Source organism: Grampus griseus (assembly GCF_964374135.1).
Source record: "Grampus griseus genome assembly, chromosome: 12".
In the NCBI taxonomy this organism is placed as follows: Eukaryota; Metazoa; Chordata; class Mammalia; order Artiodactyla; family Delphinidae; genus Grampus; species Grampus griseus.
In genome coordinates this window covers 41,058,694-41,082,215 of record NC_139006.1, presented here as the reverse complement: position 1 = coordinate 41,082,215, position 23,522 = coordinate 41,058,694, and the positions used below count along the sequence as shown (strand labels likewise).

The 23,522-nt window shown below is 38.3% G+C and overlaps 1 protein-coding gene across 2 annotated transcripts in view; it reads left to right on the top strand.

The window, feature by feature from the left end:
* Positions 1-23,522, top strand: part of OSBPL1A (oxysterol binding protein like 1A) — a 200,531-nt gene that overhangs the window by 44,488 nt on the left and 132,521 nt on the right. For both annotated transcript variants that reach the window (XM_082667364.1, XM_082667365.1), the window contains exons 7-13: positions 4,287-4,348; positions 4,451-4,495; positions 5,343-5,416; positions 5,530-5,593; positions 10,996-11,094; positions 12,544-12,666; positions 16,840-16,921. In XM_082667364.1, the coding sequence (XP_082523490.1) occupies positions 4,287-4,348; positions 4,451-4,495; positions 5,343-5,416; positions 5,530-5,593; positions 10,996-11,094; positions 12,544-12,666; positions 16,840-16,921 (549 nt within the window). The remainder of the gene's footprint in view (positions 1-4,286; positions 4,349-4,450; positions 4,496-5,342; positions 5,417-5,529; positions 5,594-10,995; positions 11,095-12,543; positions 12,667-16,839; positions 16,922-23,522) is intronic.

The following is a 23,522-nucleotide window of genomic DNA, read 5'->3' as shown; positions in this document are numbered from 1 at the left end:
TGACATTTATGTTTCGTTTTCCCATTAAGGGACAAATCTGTATCAGGCAAAAATTTAAATATAGGATCCTTCCCATTTTTTTACTTTATTTTGTTGTGGTTGATAAGAGATGTAGTGCGATTTTGAAACAAGTGGTTATGTTGCCTATCCCGATAAGGGGGCTATTTCATTCAGTTCTAAAAGCACTTTATTAAATTCTCACTGTGTGCCAGGCACTGTGGGCATTGAATCCAGCAGAGAGGGCTCTGTGTAGGACTTCAGCTAGTTGGCAGGAGTTCAGAATTTATTTTTGGTGTTAGGACAGAAGTCTGTGAAAGAAATCACATTGTCTTTCTCCTTTCTGCCTGAAAGTGCCCTGCAGATAGAGTAGAAATAACGAGTTGGCAGACCTTTTCATAAGACATCCTCCTGTTTGCTAGCTAGAAAACCTCAAGTGATTATCAGTTGCTCAGTTAACATTTTAAAAAGTTTTTTCCCCACTGAAAGAGTAATATATGACGAGTTCAAGTTTTACCTGTCAGCAGTCTGATAAATCTACCTCTAAAGTAAATCTCAAAGCCACATAGCTTTCTCCATACCTACTAGTATCTCCATTTTACTGCTAACTCTCTAGTTCAAGCCACCAGTATCTTTCTGTTTTTTTAAATTAATTTTTATTGGAGTATAGTTGATTTACAATGTTTTAGTTTCAGGTGTACAGCAAAGTGAATCAGTTGTACATATATCCACTCTTTTAGATTCTTTCCCCATATAGGTCATTACAGAGTATCGAGTAGAGTTCCCTGTGCTATACAGTAGGTCCTTATTAGTTTTCTATATTTTATATAGGACTGTGTGTATGTTAATCCCAATCTCCCAATTTATACACCCCTCCCTTTCCCCCTTGGTAACCATAAGTTTGTTTTCTACATCTGTGACTCTATTTCTGTTTTGTAAATAAGTTCATCTGCACTATGTTTTTAGATTCCACATATAAGCAATATCATATGATATTTGTCTTTCTTGGACTTACTTCACTCAGGATGACAATCTCTAGGTCCATCCATGTCACTGCAAATGGCATTATTTCATTGTTTTTTTTATGGCTGAGTAATATTTCATTGTATATACGTACCACATCTTCTTTACCCATTCCTCTGTCGGTGGACATTAGGTTGCTTCCACATCTTGGCTATTGTAAATAGTGCTGCAGTGAACATTGTGGTACATGTATCCTTTCGAATTACGGTTTTCTCCAGATATATGCCCAGGAGTGGGATTGCTGGATCATATGGTAGCTCTTTTAGTTTTTTTAAAAAACAATTTATGGTAGTCTTTTTAGTTTTTTGTTTTTTTTTGCGGTACGCGGGCTTCTCACTGTTGTGGCCTCTTCCGTTGCGGAGCACAGGCTCCGGACACGCAGACTCAGCGGCCATGGCTCACGGGCCCAGCCGCTCCACGGCATGTGGGATCTTCCCGGACCGGGGCACGAACCCGTGTCCCCTGCATCGGCAGGCGGACTCTCAACCACTGCGCCACCAGGGAAGCCCTCTTTTTAGTTTTTTAAGGAACCTCCATACTGTTCTCCATAGTGGCTCTACCAATTTACATTTCCACCAACAGTGTAGGAGCGTTTCCTTTTCTCCACACCCTCTCCAGCATTTATTGTTTGTAAATTATTTGGTGATGGCTACTCTGACTGGTGTGAGATAATACCTCATTGTAGTTTTGATTTGTATTTCTCTAGAAATTAGTGATGTTGAGCATCTATTCATGTGCCTCTTGGCCATTTGTATGTCTCCTTTGGAGAAATGTCTATTTAGGTCTTCTTCCCATTTTTTGATTGGATTGTTTGTTTTTTGATATTGAGCTGCATGAGCTCTTTGTATATCACCAGTATCTTTCACCTGGACCTTTGCTATTGCTTTGTAACTTGTATCCCTTCTTTTCTCTTGCCCACAATTACAGGGTTTTTCCATACAGTAGCTGCAGTGATCTTTTTTTTTTTTTACTTTTTATTATTAAAATTATCAAAGCTTACTAAATAGAATAGTATAATTGATGTACTCCTCACCCTCTTTCAGGAATTGTTAATAATGGCCATTCCCCCGAGGTCATCTTATTTTGGCTATAAATATTTAAGTACATTTGTATAAGGTCTCCTTTTAAGAAAAACACCATAACCATGTGATAGTTGCACAACTCTGTGAATATTCTAAAAACCACTGAATTGTACACTTTACATGAGTAAATTGTATGGTATGTGAATTCTCTCTCAGTAGAGCTAGTTAAAGAAATAGCCACGGGCTTCCCTGGTGGCGCAGTGGTTGGGAGTCCGCCTGCCGATGCAGGGGACACGGGTTCATGCCCCAGTCCGGGAGGATCCCACATGCCGTGGAGCGGCTGGGCCCATGAGCCATGGCCGCTGAGCCTGCACGTCCGGAGCCTGTGCTCCGCTGCGCGAGAGGCTGCAACGGTGAGAGGCCCGCGTACCGCAAAAAAAAAAAAAAAAAAAAAAAAAAAAAAAAAAGAAGAAGAAATAGCCACAATGGCATTATCCTATTAATAATTTTATAATTTCTCAAAGCCATCAAACAGCCAAAGTTCACATTTCCCCAGATGTTCTGATTAAGTTCTTTTAACACTTTGACGGAGTTTGAAACGTAAGTCAGATCAGGCTACTCTTTAACCTAAAACCTTTCAGTGGCTTTCCATCGTATTTAGAATAAAACCCAAACTCCTTGTACTGGTCCACAAAGGTCTGACCCACAGAGGCCTTGTATGATGTGCCTTCTTTCTTCCTTTGCCTTTCTCTCTTGCCTACCTAATTGTTGCTACCTCAGGGCCTTTGCATCAGCTGTTCCCTCTGCTTGCAGTTCCCTTCCCCTGTATTCTCACAAGGCTGGATCCTTCCTTTCAGCTTAAACATCCCTCCCTCAGAGAGAGGCTTTCCTCGATCAGTCCCCCAGTCTCCAATCTAAAGTGGTATTCCAGTCATTCTCTCAGAACATTCACTTAAAAATGTTGGCAAACATGGTTTATTTGCTGTATCCTTTTTTTAAGTTGTGTCTTTCCCTTTTTCTACGCCTCCCCCCACCTAATTTTTTCAGTCATGTTCACTACTGAATCCCCAGTACCTAAAATATTAATTGGCACATAATAGACTCTCATTAGGAGATAGTTTTACAAGAAATTGTCCAACACGTACCAAGTGTTTGGTATTTATAAAAAGGTTATTTGATAGAATGTTATCACCTTAAATAGAGTGCCAGTCTGATATGTTATGAAAGGGCGGGGTTTTTCGTTTTAAATTTTTAAGTGTAGATTTTGTTTCTCTAGTAATTAGAAGCTCTTTGAGGTTATGAGACGATTATTCTTTTAGTTTGCATCCTTCATATAGTGTCCTGCTCACTTCAGAACTCGGTAAATAACTTACAAACAAATTGCATTTTTGTTGTTTGGAAAAACGTAGAGTGCTTGCACGTGTAGGCTTGAGAAAGTTACCATGATACCTTGCTGGTTTCATTCTCAGTTACCACTTTTTCCTTTTGTCCTCAATTGTGGACCATCACACCGTTACTCTGTGAGTTGTCTCTGCTACCTGTTCTCCAGTGAGGTAGTTGAAGAGCAGCTGTGGTGGCTGAATAATACTCCCCCAATGATGTGATTAGTTAAGTATCTTGAGATACCGAGATAATCTTGAATTCTCTAGGTGGGCCCAGTGTAATCACAAGGGTCCTTCCTTTTGGGGGAGGAGGCAGGAGGATCAGAATATTGAGGGAGAAAAATGTAAGCATGGAAGCAGAGGTTGGAATGATGCACTTTGAAGATGGAGGGAGGGACCACGAATCAAGGGGATGTAGGGGGACCTCTGGAAAAGGCAAGGGAACAGGTTCTCGTCAAGAGCCTCCAGAGAAAGGCAGCCCTGCCAACACCTTGATTATTAGCCCAGTGAAACTGACTGTAGATTTCTGACCTCCCGAACTGTAAGAGAATAATTTGTATTGTTTTAAACCAGTAAGTATGTTGTAATTTGTTACAACAGCCATAGGAAACTGATACAGTGACTTAAGGCAAGAAAGCTTGAAAGATCACAAAACCTGTACAGAGTGTTCAAAGTTTAGTTTGATTTGCTGGCTTAATGGTTACTGAAAAGGATGCTGTAAAGAATTGAGATGGCAGCTTCAGGTCGGTGATTTGGGGTGTAGTTGATGGAATAATGAAAGAATATTATGTGCTACAATACAAGCATCAATTTTAGTGTAGAATTAAGCTCTTGATGGCTTTTTTCCTTGTATTTTGCACAGATCAGAAACCTCTTGATCTTGCCCAGGGTGCTGAAATGAAACATGTTCTTCTTGGTAATAAGGTATGTATGTGGTAATGGATTACATTTATATAATGTAGAAAAAAATTTTGAATTCTTGAAATACATAGATGCGTTTTTAATGAAAACATGTTTTTCCGATAGGTCATCTACAAAGCATTGAAACGATACGAAGGCCCTCTCTGGAAGGTAGGTTGGGATGGTTTTTTAATTATAAAACTGGAAAAAAAAGATTCTCAGGTGCTCTCTTGTTAAAACTCTTTTTCATTCTTTTCTGAAGTATATGTGATTTAATAATTATTCGATCTTATCATGTAAACTATTTTTATACTGCTGGACTTTATTAGGCATCCAGTGATTGTAGCAGTTAACTGTTGGTCTAACACTTTTAGGTGACCAAGTTTGTACAGAGAAGAGGGGAGGAATTTGTTTTTTCTTACTTAAGCATAGGGTTACAGTATCATCTTTGTTATGAACATGGATCCATGGAGGACTCAGGAGGAATTTAATATTTGAATTGTCACAGAGCACACATATAAAATCTTTCTGGTTCTAAAAATTTCTTTGCTTTTTGGAGTTCAGTTATTTTCTAGAATTAACTGTTTTGGAGCATATAGTTTCTTCTGCATTTGCAGCTGCTCCTTCTGTATACTTATGTACATGTATGCTTATATTGTATAGAATTTAGGATAATTCTCTTTATTTAGAAACTCAGGCCTTTGAGGAAACTGTCTCTGAAGCTCACAACTGATATATTTCCTATAAATATCCTTGTGCAGTATTGTCAGAACTATAAACTGTGTTCATCGTTGATCTTACCAATATGGCATTTCTTCTGTTCCTGTCACCCTGTAGTAGTATGTTTTCATTTCTGCACCCAGTTCCTCAGTTCATGTTTGTTCATTTTTGAGTGTGCAGTGGTACTGTCCGGCTGAAAGGCTCAGATAGAACTGTCATAACTTAATTACTTTTTATCAGTCAAGTATTTGAATCTAGATGTATCAACTTGGAAAAATCTTTGTTGTTTTTCCCTTAGAGTTCAAGATTTTTTGGCTGGAGATTATTCTGGGTAGTGTTAGAACATGGAGTCCTCTCATGGTATAGGAAACAGTAAGTATTATGATCCTAATACTTGTTGAATTTCAGCATCTAAATTTTGAATGATTAAAAGTTTTCACTAATCTCTTTTCCTTTTGCCTTGATAATTTATATTTATTTTGAAGGCCCGATGCAGTCCATAATATTTATCGCCAGGGATGCAAACACCTAACTCAAGCAGTATGCACGGTAGGATGACACATGCATCTTTTGCTTAAACTGTGAAATCAGTCCTGCAAGTGATTTCCCTAAATCATTGGTATAAGCTGCCTTGTAAAATCTTGGGTTAGAAAGCACTTGTGCAGTTGAGTTGGCCCTCCGTATCTGCGAGTTCTGCATCTGCTAATTCAATCAACTGTGGATCAAAACTATATAGGAAAAGGAATTCCAGAAAGTTCCAAAAAGCAGAATTTGAATTTGCCGTGCACCAGCAACTATTTACATAGCATTTACATTGTGTTAGGTATTATAAATAATCTAGAGATGATTTAAAGTAAGCAGGAGGATGTGCATAGGTTGTATGCAAATACTATGTCATTTTATAGAAGGACTTCGTGCTTCCATGGATTTTGGTATCCTTCAGGTGTCCTGGAACCAATTCCCCCACAGATACCGAGGGATGACTGTATATGTTTTTATTTGAGAACAAGTAAAGTTGTGGAATTCCATTTAAAAAATATAATCAAGTTAAAAAAAATCTCTACGTATTGTGGAATAAGAGATGCATGTTCCAAAAACATTTATACAGAACTTTTACCATTTTGTATGTGTATGTATATACGTATGTATGTGTATATATTCACACATAATGTATGCACACACATATCTACATATATATGTGTAGGTGTGCGTGTATTTGTACATGGGTAAATCTGGAAAATGGACATTTTTCTGGTGGTAAAATTTAAAGCCTATATCAAAATTGGGATTTTTAGGTTCTGCATGTTCACTTCTGGCTGTTTTGCTTTTACCAGCCAGGAGAAAGAATTTTTCCTCCTTTGAGATTAGCCTAAACTGGAGCCTAGACATACTTTTTGCTTGCTGCTTCAAGTTCTTTAGGGTTTTCAACATGTCACGGCAGTGCACCCGCTCTTTGGACCACAGCCCCTGCCTTTCCGTGTGAACTCCCAGAGGACCAGCAGCGTCGCCCTTGGGCCGTCACAGGCTCAGTCACCTGCCCCTGCCCTCAGGCCTCCTTACACATGCCGGTCCCTTAGTGTCCTCACTCCCCTTCCTCCCTTCGCATGAGACCAGAGGGCCAGGGAACCGCTCTCTAGTCTTAGCCGTCTAATCTTCTTGTTTCTTCTGTTGGTGCAGTCCTGGCCATTCTCTTCTGTTCCAGCTTTTGATTCATTTATTTAACACTAAGTTTTGTCTATCTTAAAACAAAAAATTAAACAAGTTGCTCCCTCACCCTTTTAAAATTTCCCGATTTTTAACTTCTTTAGAATTGATAGCTTCTGCTGTGTTCTGCTTCACCTTGTTTTATAACTTTTGCTTCTTGTATGAGTGTCTACTTAGAGGCTACCTTTATGAATCCATATTGATACAAGGTAACAGGCATTCAGTGACTCCTATGAGGCAGGCTCTGTTCACTTTCTAGATTCTTAAGGTAGAAGCTTAGGTTATTGATTTGAGACTTTTTTTCTTTTCTAATACAGGTGTTTGCACCTATAAGTTTTGTTTAATTGTGGTAAAATACACATAACATAAAACTTACCATCTTAACCATTTTTAAGTTCAGTAGCGTTAACTCTGTTCACTTTGTTGTACAGTAGGTCTCTAGAACTTTTTCATCTCGCAGAACTGAAACTCGATACTCATTGAATAGCGCCTCTCTATTTCCAGTACCTCACCCCACTGGCAACCACCATTCTACTTTCTGTTTCTATGCTTTTGACTACTTTAGGTACCTCACATGAGTGGAATTGTACAGTATTTGTCTGGCTTATTTCACTTAGCATAATGTCCTCAAGGTTCATCCATGTTATAACATGTGACAGGATTTCTTTTTTTAAGGCTGAATAATATTCCATTGTTATGCATAGACCACATTTTCTTTATCCATTCCTCTATCAGTGGATGTTTTGAGTTGCTTCCGCCTTTTGGTCACTGTCAATGATGCTGCTATAAACATGGGAGTGAAAATGTCTCACCAAGATCCTGCTTTCATTTCTTCTGGATATATATACCTAGACGTGGAATTGGTGGGTCATATGGTAGTTCTATTTTTAATTTTTTAAGGAACTTCCATACTGTTTTCCATAACATCTGCGCCAGTTTACATTCATACCAATAGTGCTCCAATTTCTCCACATCCTCACCACAACACTTTTCTCCTGTGGGTTTTGTTTGTTTGTTTGCCATTGTAATAGGTATGAAGTAGTATCTAATTGTAGTTTGATTTCCATTTCCCTGATGACTAGTGATGTTGACCATTTTTTCATGTACTTATTGACCATTTGTATGTTGTTTTTGGAGAAATGTCTGTTTAAATCTCTTGCCCATTTTTTAATCAGTTTTTTTTTTCTTGTTGGTGTTGAGTTGTAGGAGTTCTTTGTATATGCTGGATATTAATCCCTTATCAGATAACGTGATTTGCACATATTGTCTCCAGTTTCATGGGTTGTCTTTTCACTCTGCTGATAATGTCCATGGATGCATAGAAGTTTTTATTTTTTATATAGTCCAGTTTATGTTTTTTCTTTTGTCACTTGAGCTGTTGTATCACATCCAGGAAACCACTGCCAAGTCCAATGCCATGAAGCTTTCTTCCCAAGTTTTCTTACAAGAGTTTTTATAGTTTTAGCTCTGGCACTGAGGCATCGGTTTCTCCTGAGGCCTTTCTCCTTGGCTTGCAGGTGGCGGCCTCCTTGCTTTGTCCTCACGTGACTTTTTCTCTGTGTGCAGGCCTCCCTGCTTTCTCTTCCTCTCCTTGTAAGGACAGCAGTCATACTGGATTAGAGTTCCACGATATGATCTCATTTTACCTTAATTACCTCTTATAAAAGCCCTATCTCCAAATGTAGTTTCATTGGGGATTAGGGCTTGAACATCTGAAGCCCTTAATCTGGTTGAGTAAGTTCTTTTCCTTTCCTAGTTTACTGAGATCCCTCATTATGAAAATCTATTGAATTTTATTAAATGCTATTTTCCATGTTATTGAAATGATCATATGGTTTTACTCATTCTATTAATATGATTAGTTGTATTGATAGACTTCAGGGTGTTAAAGTCAGTCTTATTGCTGGGACAAATCCCAGTTGGTTATGATAAATTACCATTTTAATATATTGTTAATATTTTGTTAAGAATTTTTGCTTTTTTGTTCATGCTGGATATTGGTTTATATTTCTCCTTTGATATTTTGTCTGGTTTCATATAATGAATTGGAAAATGTTCCTTTTCAGTTTTCTAGGAGAGTTTGTATAGGGTTAGGTTACTGCTTCCTTAAATGCTTGATAGAATTCACCTGTGAAGTCACATGGGCCAGGAGGTTTTAGTGCAAGGGTGGGGGAGGATTGTAGTTACAAATTTAATTTCTTCCATTGCTATAGGGCTATTCACATTTTCTGTTTCTTTTTCAGTTGGTGTTTGTAATTTTTGCCTTTCAAGAAAGTTGTCCATTTTCTTCTGGGTTATAAAACTTAGGGTTAGTAATATTCCCGTATTGTGTTTTTAATGTCTGTGTGGTAGGTAGTGTTATATGCTCTTTTACTTTTTATATTGGTAATCTGTGTTTTCCTTTTTTTCCTAGATCAGTCTGTCTAGCACTTTATCAGTTTTATTGATCCTTTCGAAGAACCAGCTCTTGATTTCATTGAAATATTTCTCTTGTTTTTGCTATTTCATTGATTTTTTAATTCATTTAAAATAATTTCTCCATGTGTTGGGCTTGCTTTGCTCTTCTATAGTTTCTTAAGGTTGAAGCTTAGATTATTCAAATTATCATCCAGTTCAAAATATTTTCTAATTCCTATTATGATTTCTTCTTTGAACCAGTGAATGTTTAGAAGTGTGTTGTTAAATTTCCAAATAATTGGGGTTTTCCTAATTACTGTGCTTTTGATTTATAATGTAATTCCATTTTGGTCATTGAACATTTTCGATATGATTTCCATCTTGTCAAATTTATTGAGACTTGCTTGATGACTACATACGGATTATCCTAGAGAATGCACTGGAAAATAATGTGTATTTTGCTATTGTTGGGGGTCATGTCCTATAAACATTCAGTCATGATGGTTGATAGTGTTGTTCAGATCTTCTGTGTCTTTGCTGCCTTTTTTTTTTTCTAATTGTATCAATTGCTGAGAGAAGGGTGTTTAAATCTCCAACTATGCTTGTAGAATTATGTATTTCTCACTCTGTTACTGATCACATACAGATTTATGATTGTTGTCTTCCTGATTAATTAACCCTTTTAGCATTATGTGGTGGTCCTCTTTATCTCCTGTAATAATGCATTTTGTTTTGAAATCTATTTTGCTTGATACTAATATAACCACTCAGGCTTTCTTATGGTTACTGTTTGCATAGTATCTCTTTTTCTATCTAGTTACTTTCAACCTAACTGTATCTTTATATTTATCTTCTGTCTCTTGTAGATAGTATATATTTGGGTCCCTATTAACCATTCTGACATTTTTTGCCTTTTAATTAGATTTCTTTTGAGAATGTGGTCCACTTTTTTACTTCATATGTCAAGTAATTTTGGATTGTATCCTTAATGTTAAGTTCTGGAGATCCTGGATTCTTTATTTTTCTCCATTAAATGTGATTTCCGTTGTTTTAGGTCATTTTCTTGGCTGGGTTTGTATTGTAAACTCTGTTTCTTGGATGGCAGCTCTGGTCTGTATTTCAGTGACTGCTTGGAATCTATTTTGTGCATCAGTAAGAGATGTGAAAAGACAGAGTTTGGGATTCCCATCTCTGTCTCTTTCCATTGGGTGACTCCCCTACTCTCTTTAGTATTTATGGCTGCCCAGCTCTGCTTTTTTAATTTCCAAAGACAGACTGTTGTCCAGGTATGCCCTTGCTGCTGTCGTGTCACCCTCGGGGACTGTACTAGTTCCAGGTGAACAATCTTGGGGGTGGGAGCTTGCTTGCAAAGCTCCTCGTTTCCTTTCCTCCAAGGCAACTTGCTCTCCCGTCGAGTCAGCCAGCTCTTGTTCACACTCCAGCTCTTCCTTTTCTACTTCTCATGCTTTTACACTCACTTCAAACATTTTCTATACTCAGCTCAAACAAAAGTTTCAGGAGAGTGGCATGAATAAGAAATTGGAGTTCTTGTATTTAAAGGACTTTATAGCCCAAGCGCATGCTGTGTTATATTTAATAGGATAAAAGGAAAACTACGTACCTAGTGGACTGTCTATTAGTATTTACTGCGATTAAGAACATGAAAGCCAGATTTGATGTAGGTAAGCTACAGTGCATTTGATACTCCCAATGTATCCATTTTTCTCAGTATTTTAAATGTTCGCTCGGGTATTATCACGTTAATATTGTTAATTTTATGTATAGATAATTTTAGGGTTTTGTTTTATGGGCACGAATGATGTTGTCTTACTGACTTCTTTATATCCAAGGTAAAACCCACTGATAGCTGCCTCTTCTTTATTAAATGCTTCGATGACACTGTTCATGGCTTCAGGGTTCCTAAGAATAGCTTTCAGCAGACAAGAGAGGTAATTTTATGGATTCGTTTATCTTTCATAAAACTTAACATTTAAGAACATGAAGAATGTAAGGTAGGCTCAGTGTTAACATCTAACATCTTGTTGATTGTACCTTTTTAACGGGAGTGATTATATGAAACTTCTGAAATTCGGCTTAGGAATTAATTCCTTATCAACATGTACCTGCAGGCATTTTCTGTTCTTCTTTTTTAAAAAAATTTGCTTCTGTGAATGTAAGAGGCCCTTATTAGTTTTGGAAGAAAGCCTCAATGATTATTTAGTCTACCCCCGAATTTATAGGTGAGGAGAACTGAAGACTAAGATTGAAGTGACCTCTCAAGCTCATGCAGCTTGCAAGTAACAGAACCTGGCTCCAGCCCGGGTGTTCTGATTTATTACAGTGTAGACTCAGCCTTTCTTTGTGGTAAACTGAACAGTAGCAGCAAGCAAGACATTGGGATTGATGTGACGGAAATTCATTGTGTAGTTATTTAATGGAGACTCCATATCCCTTGAGATCAAAGCAATATTCGTAGACTTATCTTGTTTTTTGTAAATTATGTAAGGGATCTCTTTCCCAGAGTGGTTAACTTTGGCCTTGCAGAGAACCCTAAACAATACAAAACGTGACTGTCCCAAAATTTCATAAAAGGGTAAGAATTGACCCTGAAAAATGCTGCAAGAAATGAGGTAGAAGTAAGACAGATATTTTTAGGGCAAACATTCCATCTTTTTGTGAAATCACTAATTTTTAAAGATATTTATTATTTATTTATTTATCTGTTTATTTTGGCTGCACCGGGTCTTCTTTGCAGCATGCGGGACCTTTAGATGCAGCACGCAGACTTCTTAGTTGCGGCACACAGACTTCTTAGTTGCGGCATGCATGCGGGATCTAGTTCCCTGACCCGGGATCCAACCCGTGCCCCCTGCGTTGGTAGTGGGGAGTCTTACCCACTGGATCACCAGGGAAGTCCCACTAATTTTTTAAAAACATAGTAAAAGTTAAAGCATCAGAGTAATGCTGGCTCTCTTAAAATGGTCTGAGTGTCTTGTGCTTATGGCAAGTTGGTAAATTGTTTCTGGATGCATCTTATACAGTAACTTATTCAACAGTGTTGAGAACCTATAATTCTAAGTGCAAGATTCTCCACCCATTGTTTTGTTTTTATAATGTGTTTCAGTATTAATATGAATGAATATGTAACTTATAGATGGTATTTTTTAAAGTATTGGGAAAGTATTTTTTAAAGTATTGGGAAAATTTTTTATCCAGACGTGTCATGGACAAGAGACCTGCATCATTATTTTGTTGTTGGGAATTTTTTGTTTTGTTTTTTTGAGGCCGTAATATTTTTTTTTCTCCATGTACATTTTATTCTTCCCAGATTGTTGTAATAATATCTGTTTTGAGTAAAAATGTGTTTTACTTTTATTTAAATCCTTGTATTATTTCAGGACTGGCTGGAAGCAATAGAAGAGCATTCTGCTTACAGCACTCACTACTGTTCCCAGGACCAGTTGACTGATGATGAAGAGGAAGATGCAGTTTCTGCTGTAGACTTGAAGGAATCCTTAGAGGTAAATAGGAAAACCTGACCTGTATACCTAACTGTATCGCTCAGGTTTTACCAAGAATTTTTTTTTTTTTTAAATATGAGGTTTTGAAATTAAGATTTCTCACAGCAGTAGAAGTAGTATTTCAGAAATAAAACTTGGAAGAGAAATTTAAGCAAGTATTGGTACAGAACTTCACTGTCCAATACGATAGCTACTAGGTACATTTACATTTAAATGAACTGGAGTTAAATGAAAAACTCATTTCCTCATTTTAACTAGCCACATTTCAAGTGCTCAGTAGTTACATGTGGCTATCACCTTCGACAGTGCCGATATAGAATGTTTTCATCATTGCAGAAAGTTCTGTTGGATCAAGTTGGGGTAGGCTCTTACCTTTGAGGGGGCACTAGGAGAGTGGGGTTTTTCTGTTGACGACATCTTGATTCTTATAGGCTCTGAACTGTACCTCTGTTATAAGAAATAATGAGCAGATGATGCTAAATTTAAACCAAATGAGAAAGTAATATCAGACTTTCCTGACTGAAGAAGAAATGATTTCTAATTAAAGTGAATGTGCAGAAAGATGAGTGTACATCAACTCAAAGCTGATAGAGTGGTACACCCATACAAGAATCAGGCAGATTTATATATATATTGATATAGTTAAGATTTATAGCTAAGTGAAAAGGGCAAGGTGTTAAATGGTGTATCTGATATGCTTCTGCATGGCAGAAAGAAAGCAGGGATGTACACACACATTTGTATAGGTTAGATCATCCCAGGAAAGATGAGAAATTATTAGCAGTTGTTGCTTTGAGACTGGGAAAGGGGGAAAACAGGGACTCTAGGACTGACAAGTACGTGAGGGAGAGTTGCCTTTCTCCGTGTATTGTGTTTCTTTTTTCTTTCTTTTTTTTAACTTTGTGTAGATAACTAATGCAAAATACAACATTAAGAAAATTACAAATCACCAGGTACCAAAAACAATCAGTGTGGTGTGGACTGGCTTAGATTGAGGGAAGATGGAGTGTGGGGTTATCCTTGAAGTGGATTTGGCTGGAGTTAGGAAGATTTGGAGATGAGTACAGGACACCAGTACTCGCAATGCTGGCTGTTTTCTGCAGAGGAAAGTTATCAGGGTTTTACAACCATTATTTTTAAAGTTTAAATCACTATTATTAAGGTACAATTTTTATATACTAAAATGAGGGCATTTTAGCATCTTCAGTGTGATGTGTTTTGACAAATACCCTGTGTAACCACCACTCCTATCAAGGTGTAGAACATTTTTATCACCTCACAGAGCTCTCTGGTGCCCCTTCCAGGCAGTGCCCTCCACGCCATCTCAGGCAGCTGCTGATCTGCTCTGTCACCACAGGCATCGTCAGCTTTGCCCCTTCTAGGATTCCATCTAACTGGAATCACATCATATGTGCTCTTTGGTGCCTATCATCTTTCACCTGCGATGTTGTGTGTATCGTTAGTTTCTTTTTATTTCTGAGAAGGCCGTCTGCTTTGGTTTTTTTTTTTTTAAATTGAAGTATAGTTGATTTACAGTGTTGTGTGTCTGGTGTACATCAAAGTGATTCCGTTATACATATACATACACTCTTTTTCTTCTTTTCCATTATGGTTTACTACAGGATATTGAATACAGTTGCCTGTGCTGTACAGTAGGACCTTGTTGTCTATTTTATATGTGGTAGTCTGTATCTGCTAATGCTTCGGTTCTTAATTAACCAAATGTGGATTGTCTGTATGTGGCAGATAGGCTGGAATTAATGACCTCTCTCTCCTACCCTCTCCACTCCTCCCTAGATGCCCACCCCCTTGATATACATTTTTGAACTTTCTCATATGTCAGGGTTGATAAGGTAGTTAAACATCAACTTAAACAAAACCAACAGCGGAAGTCTGGGTGGGCAGAAGTAGCTGCAGGAGACCGGTGTCCTGACTGTGGCCCGGCTACTCAACCTGGGTGCCTCTGACGCTCTGCAGCCCAGGTCTGTGGGTGTGCTCCTGTTCTTGGGCTCTGTGCCAGATAACCTGGATTTAAAATACTGTCTCACTTCGGGTATTAGAACACTGCTCAAGTGGGATCTCATTTATGTAGTGTAAATAAAAATTAAAACCTAGGGAATTCCGTGGCAGTCCAACGGTTAGGAGTCCATGCTTCCACTGCACAGGGGCACAGATTTGATCCTGGTCAGGGAATCAAGATCATCCTGCAAGCTGCACGGCATGGCGAAGAAAAAAAAAAATTAAAACCTAGAAAAATTAAAACCTGACATAAGGTGCATGGCGTAGAAGTCAGTGAGACACCATGCTGGGATCTGCAAAGAATGTGTAAGCATTAACCTTCCTAATTAGAGTTTTAGGCTTTTGTAATATAATCAGTAGCTGCTACAAGGAAATGATAACAAATTGAAGAATGTGGTTTTAAAAAATTGTATTAATAACCCCTTTCTGAGTTTTTTGCATCAATTAAATGGCATTAATTGTTTAGAATAGACGACACACATTTGTACCCAACTATAAAACAGTATGTGTTGATCACATCTTCTCCAGCTGACCTATTGTAACTCTTAAATAAATTATGGATCAAGGGAACTTTTTTCAGTAACTCTCAGATATGCCAAGGGAAGATGAATGTAATAGTGTTTCTTATCTTTAACGGTAACCACAGGAACTATGATGTTGATCACAGATTCACAGTCTGCAAATGAAGTCAGTGCTTGCTTTTGTGCACCCAGCTAACTTTCACCATAGCAGAAAAAATAGAAAACAGCAGCATTGGCGCACCGTGCACATGGGCAGGGGTATTAAATATGTATAGAGTGAAAATGACAATTTTCTGTTAATAAATTATGAGTGGTAACATTTGGTTGTGCAGTGCATGTTTTCAGTGGTCCCCAGTTGACTTTTCTCCTGCCTTAAATGTGTATTTACAGGCTATGTCTGGAAAAATGATCCAGCATACAGTTTCTGTGGTGTTTCAAATTGCACAGTGTAGGTATTCTCCCTCTCCCTCTCCCCCCCAAAAAAGGTGAATTGCATTTTTATGTTGTTGGAGCTCTCAAAATAGAGTAATGTACGTTTTAAAGAGAACATTGCTTGTCCCTAGTGTGGTACCACGAGTAATTCTGCTGTGGTTGAGCTGAGCTTCAGAAGCACTGAAAAATTTATAAGGTGAAAAGCATGCGTACCTATATCACCTTGGCACTTAGGTCTGATTTAGGGGGAGCAAAAGTGTTTTGGGGATGAGTCAGTTGAGATGAGGAGTACCAAGTAGGGAAGATTCACAGGCTAAATGTATTACCCTGCCTACAACAATGTGAACCTAATATTGGTAAGATCAGGGTTCTCAGAATATTTTCTTATTGCCGTAACCAACCAACTTTACAATGATGATTTTCTTGCTTCTTATTCTTGCTTCTTAGTTTCCTTTAAAGGGAAACTAAATAAAACTAACTTCAAAATTACATTGTTAATGCAATAAATGGTTTTATCTGATTTTTTCATTTTGGACTTCCAAATCTATACTAAGATGGGATGCAACTTACATCATGAAACTCTGTATTTATGTTTTGCTTTTAGGGATCTAAATATGTAGAAATTTCAAATTACAAGGACAAATGAATGCTGTCCCTTATTTTTACAAGCTTTTACTTACTAAGAAGATGTCCTTATTGGTCTGATTATGTGAGGGCTGTGTGCACTTAGATTGCTGAACGAAAATCAGCTTGTGGTTTCCAAATGTTAGCACCATCTGGAGTTTTTAAGCAAAAGCAGTTTTTAAAATATATTCTTAATGGGTGCATTTTATAATTTCTCAATGAATGTAATCAAGGTTACTAAAAGTGTGAATAAATCAGAAATCTAACTCCTCAGATATATATTGTGTAATGAGTTATTAGAAGTAATTACTGCAGTTGTATGGAACATGCTTGGCCTATTGAATGTATTTAAAATTTAGAGAGACTTATTTTTATTAATCTGTACGTGATTAACTAATGGTTATATTCAGTTTCTAAGGCAATTTTCTCTCACCTTTTTCTCTCTGTTAGGAGTATGTCTCAATTATTACAGTGTATCAACCTATGAAGTAAAAGTTTTGATGGAAACATTAAAGCATATGTACTGTAAAAATCCTTTATTTGTTTAACTTTGTCGTCTTCTTTTTTCCTTTTCCAGAAAGCACAGATATGCCAGCAGAGACTAGACAGGGAAATTTCCAACTTTCTCAGAATGATTAAGGAGTGTGACGTGGCTAAAGGTAAAAAAGAAACACCCCACACCCCACTCTTGAACAACCCATTATCATAGATGTTCACCCTTTGGTTGACTATACAGTTTAGATAATTTTGGGGTTTGAATTCAGAATTGTATTTAAAAAAGTTAAAGTTAACCTTTTGGGGCTGTGAATTCGTTTTGGCTACGTAGTGAGACTGTTTATGAATCCCAGAAGACTTTGATTTTGTGGTCAAATTGTCTTGGGTTTGAATCCTTGTTCTGCCACTTATTAGTTGTTACTTTTGAGCAGAACATTTAATTTCTCTGAGCCTTGTTTTCCCTATCTATAAAATGAAGCGGTTGGTAGTCTTTTGCCATTCTGTGAATGTATGTGTGAATTCGTCTAATTATTAATCTCCCTTTCAAAGGTAATTTTTTGTGCCTTTACTCTCCTTTAGTTATGAATTATCAGGAGTTAATTATAAATACTCCAAAAATCAAAATACAATCCAATACAAAATACAAAATCCCAATATAAAATCCAATACACAAATTAGGTTTTGAGAAAAAATTATTGATTACTTTATAAATTAAACAGTTATCATGTTCCTTAGACTTAAGACTCTTAACAGTTGCTTTAGACTTTAGCTATGATGTGTTTATAAATAACTCCACTAAAATATAATCAGCTGAGTTGTCTATGAGTTTATGATTAACTACTGATTTTAATCATGATCTAGTTTATGTGTGCCCAGGGAATGTGAAGAAATGTTAATATTAGAGTAAACTGAACATAAATGTTCTGTATCTGTCCAGGTATACCTTGGGCATCCCTTTACTTCAGTTCAACAAACACGTATTTATATGAGTGATGATAGCTTTGGGAAGGACAGCAGTCAAGTCATTTTGATCATTAATTGCAAGCAAGAATATTTTATTACTTAAGGCTCTTCATCCTCAATGGGCTTTTTAAATAATAACAGCTTCATTAGACATAATTCACATAAGCCTAGAATTCACCTATGTGGAGTATACCATTCAGTGGCTTTTAGTATATTCACAGAGCTATGCAACTGTGACCATCAATGGGCTTTTAAAATACCATCCTCACCAAAAACCATCAAAACTAAGCAGAGATAATAACAACATTTAAAAGATACAGAAACTGTACAGAGTGAGATGAAATATAAGGATTAATTTCTTTGACTTGGACCAAAGAAAGAAATTATATGAGAACTACAACCAAATTACATTGTTTTTTTCTTTTAAACCTTGAGTCAGATCTCTTGGTTCAGATCATTGGTATGACATGTCACTCATAAATGATGGCATGCATCATTTGTGCTCTTAGAGACATACATGATACTCAGTACCGCAAGAGTGATTTCATTTTGGACATTGTCATCTGGGAAACTTTGAAATATCTGACTGTGATCTGACAATTCTATTTCATATATCTACAGTAAAAGTCAGTGGGTCTTAAACAATTATGTATAGAAATTATGTTCAGAAATTATAGATGTTATTTTCTGAAAGATTGGTGTAGATAAATAAAACTACATTTTATGTAAATACTAAGTAAATAGGGTTGAGAATTTCATGAATGGAATTGGAGTTTTGAAGGTAACTGAGTCTGCTCTTAATGCCAAGGGATTGTGCAGAATAATCTTGTACCATGTGTTTTATTAAAGGAAGCTGATAGATACACATCCTGTTCCAAACTGCCTACATAGTTTGCCAGTGACTTCTCAAGATGAAAAACTAAAGTGTTTGTGGGCAGAGTCCAGCTCTTGTGGTTGAAATTGTTAGCTGTCTTACATTTTAGTATGAAACTATATGAACATGAACTTTAAGACTCAACGCCCTTCTTCCTTATTGCGTCTTCTGCAGTACCTGTTCTGCTCTGCACCACCTCAGTCCAAATCACTGCAGCATCCTGTCCTTTAGTCTCCCTGCCTTTGGGAACCTCCTGCATTCCATCCTTAAAGGGAATTGAATCGGAAGCCTTTCAGGAACTCTTCCAACTCAAATTCTGGGAAATACTGCATTATTGCTGCCAGATTAATTTTAGTTACTTTAAAAAAAAATTATTATAAATTTTTTTTTTTCTGTTGAGAAAATCTTTTAAGTGTCCTTGAAACTACAGAATAAAATGCAAAACTCTTTATCCTGGCATTTAAGGACCTTCATAGCCCGATCACAAACTGATTTTTTTAGCTTTATTTACAATTCTTCTCCCCTGTGACCCCCGTAAACACTTTTGACCACACACTGTGTCTTTGGTCTGAAATGTCCTCTATTAAAATAATGCTTTTGTTTTCATGAGTGGACCTTAAACCTAAGTTCTGCCTGGATTAATGACAAATTTATGTATCTGACATCGGCAACACATCATTCAAGGTGCAAAGAATGCTGTTTTGAAATCTCTACTATTTTATCTTTACCAAAAGCCTGGTTGCAAAAACAAATAAAATCACTCAAACTTATAAAACTTTTGGAAGACATCCTGAAAGCCATGCAGTCAATCTGTTCTCCCTGACAACCTTAAATTTACCCTTAGGTGTAGCAGCCAGGTTTTGACTATTATAAATAATGTTGTATTGTGTATTTATATTTAATCACATCACTTTATTACCATAGGATTCTTGGAAGTGGGATTAATGGGTGAAAGTATATTAACATTTTTGAGCCTATTGATATATACTGCTAAGTTACTTCCCAAAAAAGATATATTACTTTACATGCCAAGTTTAATGCATGCACTCTATTGCATGTTGCTAAGTGTATATAGTAAATCCCTGGTTAAAGACATTTGCATGTTTTCAGTTATCTAAAAGAAGAAAATCTTAAAAGGAAAAGCACTTTTATTCAACCCACTTAACACTCGCCTCAAAATTCTAGGCTTTGAGTAAATATTCTTATCACCACCTTCACTGTTGCCACCCCAGTCCAAGCCACCCTCGTCTCCTACATGCACTATTAAAACAGCCTCCTGACTCAGATCCCACCCTTGTGCCTACAGTCCCTGCCCCAGGGATCTTTCTAAAGCATCAGTGGGTTGATGTCCTTTGCTCAAAACATGCATTTGCTTCCAGGTCTTCTCACTTCGAGTGAAAGACAGAGTCCTTCCCTACCTGCCTCTCTCCAGCCTCCCTGGCCTTCTTGCTGTCCCTCAAAGCTGCCTTGGGCCTGGGTGGGTGTTCTGGCCCCTCTGCCTGTAAGGCTTTACTCCAGGGTTCGCCCTCCCTCCCCAGGTCTCTACTCCAGCAGAACCTTCCGACTGAGGCCCTTTCTTGCTGCCTGCACTGGTTTGCTCCTCCACGGCTGTTCTCTGCCCTGCTTGGTGCCCTGGGCCCATGATCACTGTCGACTTTAGGAGTATTACTAGGGCTTCTTTGCCCTTGGCCCTCTGATTGGGTCCAGCAAATGGGAGGTCCTGTGTGGAGATGGGTGGAGGGGTGGGAGGAGGAGGAGGTCGGGGTTACCCCGCTCCCTCCTGCAAGCTGTGGTCTAACCCTGCTGCTGGGCTCCACCCGGCCCAGGGCCCCATTCTGTGACTCCAGCTCCTCCTGTGCCTTCCCTTGGCCCCGCTGTCCCAGGGTAGTAACTGTGCTGCATGCCTCTCTGTTAGTTCGCTCAGGCTCATCGTTGTGCGTCATCTATTTGTAAAATTCCTTTCAGTTACACTTTGACTTTGCTGGCTCTTCCTGCCAGGACATTACTGATGCCAAGTCCCAGCTAAACTTCCAGCTCCAGCACTGGCTCTCCCCTTCCTTGTGTTATTCTTCTCTTTGTCACTCATCAACCTTCCTATATATGTGTGTGGAGTTGATTGTCTGCCTCTCCTTTTGGAATATAAACTCCACGAAGGGAGGAACTTTGGTCTGTTTTATTCACCGATTATCCTCAGCTCCTAAACAGTGCACGGCATGTGGTAGGTGCCTGTACTCGCTTGCCTCTTTCTCCCCCTCTCCTTCCTACCCATCCTCCCCTCCCATCCACACACACACACACACACACACACGCACGCATTGTGAGTGAATAAAATGAATAATGTATTTAGTTAATAAATTTATAACTTATTTCTGTTGAACTCAGGGAGAAACAAGTACTGCATTTGTTCTGTCAAGTTAATGAGTGAACAGATTGTACAATTCGGTGAGACCTTCTAGAGACAAACAAATTGGGGAAGAAGCTGTCCACACTGGAGAGCGTTTTGCATTCTTTTACCAATAGGGGTTCCGCAGTCAGTGCCATTGGTTTTTATATCCTACTCTTCTCCCATGGATTCAGTGTTTTTCCTGAGGCAGACTTGTGAGTAGTTCTTTCACTGAGGATCTGTGGGTGGTAGAATTTCTCTCTCATCTAAATCTTTTTTTTTTTTACCCCCACTGGGTTACAGTTACTGTCCATTAGCATTTTGAAGATGTGATTCCAAGTTCTTCTGGCTTCTGATATTCTAATGATGATTATTTGGTGAACAGTCTTTTTTTTTTTCTTTTTATGTTCACTTACGGCTTTTCAAAGATCTCCACTTTGTCTTTGGTGTTTTGCAGTTTTAATCTGTCTTGATATCTGCTGCTTGAGGTGGTTTTTAATTCAAAGACTCATTCGTTCTTTCTTCAATCTGGGAAAGTTCTTCACCGTTCTCTCCTCACACTGTGCTTCTTCATCCGTTCTGCTGAAACTCCTCGTGGGTATGTGTGGAACCTTCTTATTCACTCCCCACCTCTTAGTTCCTCATTCTCTTTCTGTTTTTCTGTTACATTCTGAGCAGTTTCCTCAGATCTGTTTTCTAGTTTCAGTTTCTTTCTCAGTTCGATCTCTTTTGGCTGTTTAATCCTTTGACTTTCTAATCCTAATTGTATTTCGTAATTCTAGAAATTCTAGGTGCTGGTTTTAAAGTTTTAGTTTTTTCCATAGAAGCCTGCTCTTTCATGTTACATACATTTCGAACTTTATCTCTCATCATTTTAAGCGTGTAAAGTTAAAGCCCTTTTCAGCATGTTCTTACATCTCAAGTTGTTGTGGCTAACTGTCCCTTGGGATGGATTGTTTCCGTCACGGTGGATTTTAGCTTTTTATTGAGAGCTTGTTTTGTTCTGCCTCCTGGATTATGGAAGTGTCCCTGCACAGTAGTTCTGTGTCTGCTTCTGTTGATGTAATAGTTTTAAAATTGGATTGCATATCTAGATGCAGCATGAGCTAGGGATTTCTGGTTTTCATGATTCCCACCCACAGTACTAGGCAGAAGATGCCCTTCTTCACTGCTTCCCTGAGCCCATTTCTGCTTTCACTGGGGGTCAAGGCCTTGCTCTGTTTGGTGAGGCCAGAGCCACATCTCCCCCTCATGTAGGTGTGAAGGCGCAGCTTTCAGCCCCTGCTTTACGTCCCTGTGCTTGGCCTTCCCTACCATGCCCTCACTGGCATGCGCCTCTTCTGTCAGCCTTGACTTTTCGGTGGGTTTCCAGCATATCTGGGATTTTGTTCCTTCAAACTCTGCTATATATTATTTAATTATTATTATTTTATCAACATCTTTATGGGTTGGGGTTAGAGGGATGTTTCTCCATCGACTTAGTAAGCCAGGTACCACAAGTGTCCCATGCACTTTCTAATGTAAAATATATCAGTAATCCACAAATTGTATCGTCTAGAATAACAGCAGCCACATACAGCCTTTTTTTGTGCATTGTTCTGTATACTTTGCATGTATTAACTCTTTTATTCCTTATAACAACTCAGCGTTAGCACATAACAACTATTATGTCCATTTTATAAATAAGCTAACAGGGACACAGAGAGCTTAGGTAACTTGTCTTAGGTCACACAGCTAGTAAAAAACCAGACAGTGTGTGCCCCTGGGCACCCTGGCTCTAGAGACTGCTCTTAGAAAATAATGAGTCTGGACTAAATGGAGAAATCTATATTTACTCCTGAACTTTTGATCTATGAGCTAGAAAAGGTTTTTCATTTTCATCCCTAGATCTGCATCTACAGTGAAAGGTAGAATTTGTTGAGGACAGTCCCTTGGCTGCTGTAGTTGAGGTGCTGTTCAAATCCTTACAGTCTCCCGTTCAGAAGTTCGAGGGGACGGTGGGATTGATGCAAGGCTGACGTTTCCAGCTCGCAACAAAGAAATCCTCTTTATTTTTCCTGTCAATTTTTTCTTCTCTTTTCTCGTCCCGAGGTTCTTTCTGGTATTTTTCATCTGAAAGAACACATGACCGTTTGATACAATTTCCTGAGCCCAAACCTTGGAGTCATCTTAACCTTGGAGCGCATCCTTCCTGCGCAGCACGTTCTGTGTCTCCTTTGTCTCTCCATTGTCCCCTTCTCTGTCCCCCCGTCAGTACACTGACGTAGGCCACAGCCGTCCTGCCTGTAGGTTGCAGCCCCTCTTGTCTGGCCATGCTGCCTCCAGGGAGTGTTCCACGGTGTGGTTTGAGAGGGGCCTCTAAAGACAGATCAGGTCTTGTGGCCTCCAGTGTCTTAGGGTAATTGCACTCTACCTTGACCTGTGTCTGCTCGCATCAACAGTCTCACCTCTCACCTCTTCCTTCCTCTTAGTGTTCAGTAGCACTGAACTTTTCTCATGCTTTAGGGTCTTGCTCCCATTGTGTGAAGTACTAGCTTTTCCTCAT